Source organism: Anarrhichthys ocellatus, unplaced genomic scaffold (assembly GCF_004355925.1).
Source record: "Anarrhichthys ocellatus isolate YVR2014 unplaced genomic scaffold, GSC_Weel_1.0 scaffold7, whole genome shotgun sequence".
In the NCBI taxonomy this organism is placed as follows: Eukaryota; Metazoa; Chordata; class Actinopteri; order Perciformes; family Anarhichadidae; genus Anarrhichthys; species Anarrhichthys ocellatus.
The window spans coordinates 4,438,684-4,442,515 of NW_022280037.1; the positions used below are offsets into that span (position 1 = coordinate 4,438,684).

At 42.0% G+C, this 3,832-nt stretch overlaps 1 protein-coding gene across 1 annotated transcript; it reads right to left on the reverse strand.

Moving 5' to 3' along the window:
- Nucleotides 1-27: 27 nt before the first annotated feature.
- Nucleotides 28-2,884, reverse strand: yy1a (YY1 transcription factor a). Its single transcript, XM_031847672.1, has 5 exons — nt 2,293-2,884; nt 1,257-1,407; nt 1,000-1,060; nt 667-825; nt 28-415 (listed from the first exon to the last, which is right to left on the reverse strand). The coding sequence occupies exons 1-5, from the start codon at nt 2,789-2,791 to the stop codon at nt 233-235; spliced, it is 1,053 nt and encodes a 350-aa protein (XP_031703532.1). The 5' UTR covers nt 2,792-2,884; the 3' UTR covers nt 28-232.
- Between the last annotated feature and the right edge of the window lie 948 nt (nt 2,885-3,832).

Consider the following 3,832-nt stretch of genomic DNA (forward strand, 5'->3'; position numbering starts at 1 on the left):
TGTGGTGGTGTTTTGGGTGCAGGGGGTGGGGGGGTTCTCATGAGTTCCTCGTTCAAACCTCCATAAGTTTATCAAAAAGTCTGAGAAAAGGTAATTTCTCAAAAACCTTTTATCTAGAGATAATACAAAGGGGACTTCTTGTTTCACAACAAAGCAGGCCACGGGACATTAGTTTGTCAAGAAGCGGAGATACGGGTCAAGTCCTCCAGTGTGTGTTCACGTCGTTGTCTTTTCACTGGTTGTTTTTGGCTTTGGCGTGTGTGAGGATGTGAGACTTCAGGTTGGTTGACTGGGCAAATTTTTTGTTGCAGCCATCAAAGGGGCACACATACGGGCGGTCTCCAGTGTGAATACGCACATGTGTGCGCAAGTTAAAGTCCAGAGAGAACCGCTTGCCACAGCCCTCAAATGTGCACTGGAGACGAGAGAGATCGAGTTAACGCTGCTACATGTCTCACAGATAAAACTGATAGAATTCAACTGCAGGTATTTGAGATGACAACAGCAAGGTTTGTATATAATTGCTCTTCCACAAAGCAAGTTGGGCAAAGCTTACATTTCAGTATTAAAATCATTCTTTTAAAGCATAATTAAAATGATGCAGCTTTCTCCAGAAGAAGGAAAATATGACACACCAAAAATTAAAAAAAAAAAAAAAGGACTCACCTGGAAAGGTTTCTCTCCTGTGTGTACCAGTTGATGCCTCTTCAGTTTTGAACTCTCCACAAAGGCTTTGCCACACTCTGCACAGACGTGCACACGAGGCCCGTGGGTATGCAAGTGCTTTCTCATCGCTGAGTTGTCCCTGAACATCTTGGTACATCCCTGAGCCGGAGAGAAACCAGATGAAGCTCATCACTCGGGACATATATTTACTTTACGGTGATGTTTACAATAAAGGACTACAGTAGAACAGAGTAGGCTTCTGTTCATGTATGTTAACCGCCATCCTTTGCACAGTACTGTATAAACTGGTGTAATAAACAGACCACCGCTCACTTTATGTGGACAGGCTATCGTTCTGGGTGCATCGTCTTCTTTTACTTTTCTTGGCTTCATTCTGCATCAGAAATAAAAGTGAACACATCATTATAGACTATCCACATTCCTGAAACAGACAGATACTAAGATATGGTTACAAAATAACTCCTGGTAAAACTTGTATGTGTAATGGGGCCAGGCCACCCAGTCATTTAAAATCAATACTAAGGTAAATACTACAAATCACAAGAAAAAGTTAACATAAACGTCCATACCGTGCAAACTCTGCCAGCTGTTTGGGGTCTGAGAGGTCAATGCCTGGGATCCCTCCAGGAGGAAGCTTCTTCCCCGTCATGTATTCAGAATAATCTGGTGGAGAGTTTTCCCCTATGATTTGCTCCTCGTGGTCTATGTCCTTCTTGTCATCTGAATGGGAGGAACAGAGGTGTTGATAATGAAGACAGTACAAGAACATGTGGAAAACATTGATTCAAGTCATTTAGAGATAAACCCTTTTTTCATGACAACTCCTCATGAGTATTTCCTGACACTCTCTGTTACTTATTGTCTACTAATAGAAGCATGTTGTAGACCAAAAGTGTCATGTTTTTTGTTATAAAATATAAATAGTGCGGAAAATAAAAGAACTCAAACTAATCTATTTTTTCTAACTAATCTTTACCTACTAACTCACTCATGCACATATCTTTGCAATTAAGTGGTACTTTTAAATATCTCCCTTTAATAAACTGAGTGAAATAGTACGGGAAGATTCACACTTCCGTGTTTAGAAACACGTTTCAAATATTAACAAATATAAGTTGCAATTATCCGATATGAAAGTTGAGAAGTTGATAGTATTTTGTAGGAATTTGTCACCGTTTAAACCATACAATGTTTTACATTACGTTAGCTTATGTGAACATGTATGTGTTCTAAGGAAGTGTAAAGTCTGAGGGGCCCCTGAAGGCACCACCACCGTTACCGTTGAACTGCGCCACAGCGGCCTAGCGGAGCCAGCTGCACTCGCTCCCACACTCGCCGCCATCTTCGTCGGCCAAATAAACGCCATTTTTTCGGGCCGCCATACTTTCTAGACCGGGGAAATATGGCGGCGCCCATCGACACATAAAACATGGCTTCCCATAAAAACAAAAACATTTCAAATGGATTTTAAGTGGCTCAGAGTTGGGAAATAGTTCCTACTTTAGCGGAGGACAAGGCCCCAGCTGGGCCCAGTCACACGACACACACGCTGAGAACAAAGCGAGGGGCCAGCTTGAAAGAATTCACTCAAGACTCTGTACTTACCCGATGCCCACATAGTCACTGAAAACTCCCCCTCTAAAGTCTTTATCTGGACCTGCTTCTGTTCCCACTTTCTGCCCATTTCTCCCCCGCTCATGTAGCTCTTTTTGCCCGCTTTCTTTCCGCTTCCAGCCCTCTTCATCCGGCCTGTCGAAGAGCTTCTCCCGGCGCAAGTAACAAGAGTCTGTTCGATATAGTCCTCCTCCACGGCAGGCACTGGGATGAGGATTTGGTCCTCATACCCGTCATCCGTGTGCAGTTCAGAGTCATCTTCGCCCACCACCTCCTCTCTTGTTTGCACCAAAATCACCTCCTGGTGCGAGTGAATCGAGTGTGGATCATCCGAGTCAAGAGGCTGTAACGCGATCATAGGCTGGTGTTCACCGTCGTCTCCAACAATTGTTGTCTCGATTGTCTCTACTTCGATTTCATGCAGTTCCACTATTTCCGCTGGCATTTCTGACCCGTCCGTTTCTATGTACAGAGTGTCCCCCGACGCCATGATAAATGTTGTATTTCCTCCTTCTTATATGCTATTTTTACACTCTCTCTTTTCCTCCTGTCTAAACTCAGCCTTCCTCCTCCCTCTCCTACAACAACTCTACACTACTGTACTGTACTCTCGTCGCCACAATGCTCTAGTTCTCAAGTCTCGCGTGATTTGGACCAGCGAAGGCCCTTTCAAATGGGAAACTCAAACCTGCAGCGTCTTCATTCTTAAAACTTGGGCATAAAGATATTTACATGAATGTAAATGTATATGTAATCAATTATTTATTGACAAAAAAACATATTATGGTCGTATTAATCATAGCCCAACATGTAATATAATATGAATAGGCTATACAATAATAGTGTTTAAAAACAACAACAACTCAAGCTAGTGGAAATGAGTCTTGATCATCATTTTAGCTTCTTTAATTGTTCCACTTAATATTTTATGCAAACATTATAACACAATTTGTTTGTTTATTTTATTAATTGCTTTGAAAATTATAATTTTCCTGAGACCATGTGACATATTCAAATAGAAAAAGCCACAGTCCAAAACGCAAATATATTACATTTACAATAATATAAAACAGAGACAAGCAAAGCAAATTCTCACATTTCGGAGGCTGGGAACAACAAATGGGATTACAATATTATCCTATGTTTCACTAACAGCCTTCCATTAATTCCACTGATATTTACCAAATAGATGTGTCACGTAAAATGAGTAGACCTATGCGTTATTGTTGGTAGAGCAAGCTGGACTGTATTTTCTTTTTTTTAAATAGACTATTACTTGTGTAATACCAGTACACAGCATCGCATAGAAGTATCACGCCAGTTGTTTCTCGTGACAGAATGTAAAGATGCAGTTGTTTGCATGCTGGGGAGCAAAATATTACATGGCCTACATTTCAGCAGGCGCTCAGCTCGGGGGGAGGAGTTTGTGATCACTCCTCACACCTGCACTCTGCACTCAGTGTGAGTGGGTGTGTCCCGATACTGTGAAGGTTTGATGACACACATAACGCCACAGCGCTGGTTGCTTCGG

Coding starts and splice junctions, on each gene's coding strand:
- yy1a (XM_031847672.1), bottom strand. CDS start 2,791: ATGGCGTCGGGGGACACTCTGTACATAGAAACGGACGGGTCAGAAATG. Junction 1,408..2,292: donor AGTGACTATGTGGGCATCGG/GTAAGTACAGAG, acceptor CCTCCCATTCAG/ATGACAAGAAGGACATAGAC. Junction 416..666: donor CAGGAGAGAAACCTTTCCAG/GTGAGTCCTTTT, acceptor TCTCGTCTCCAG/TGCACATTTGAGGGCTGTGG.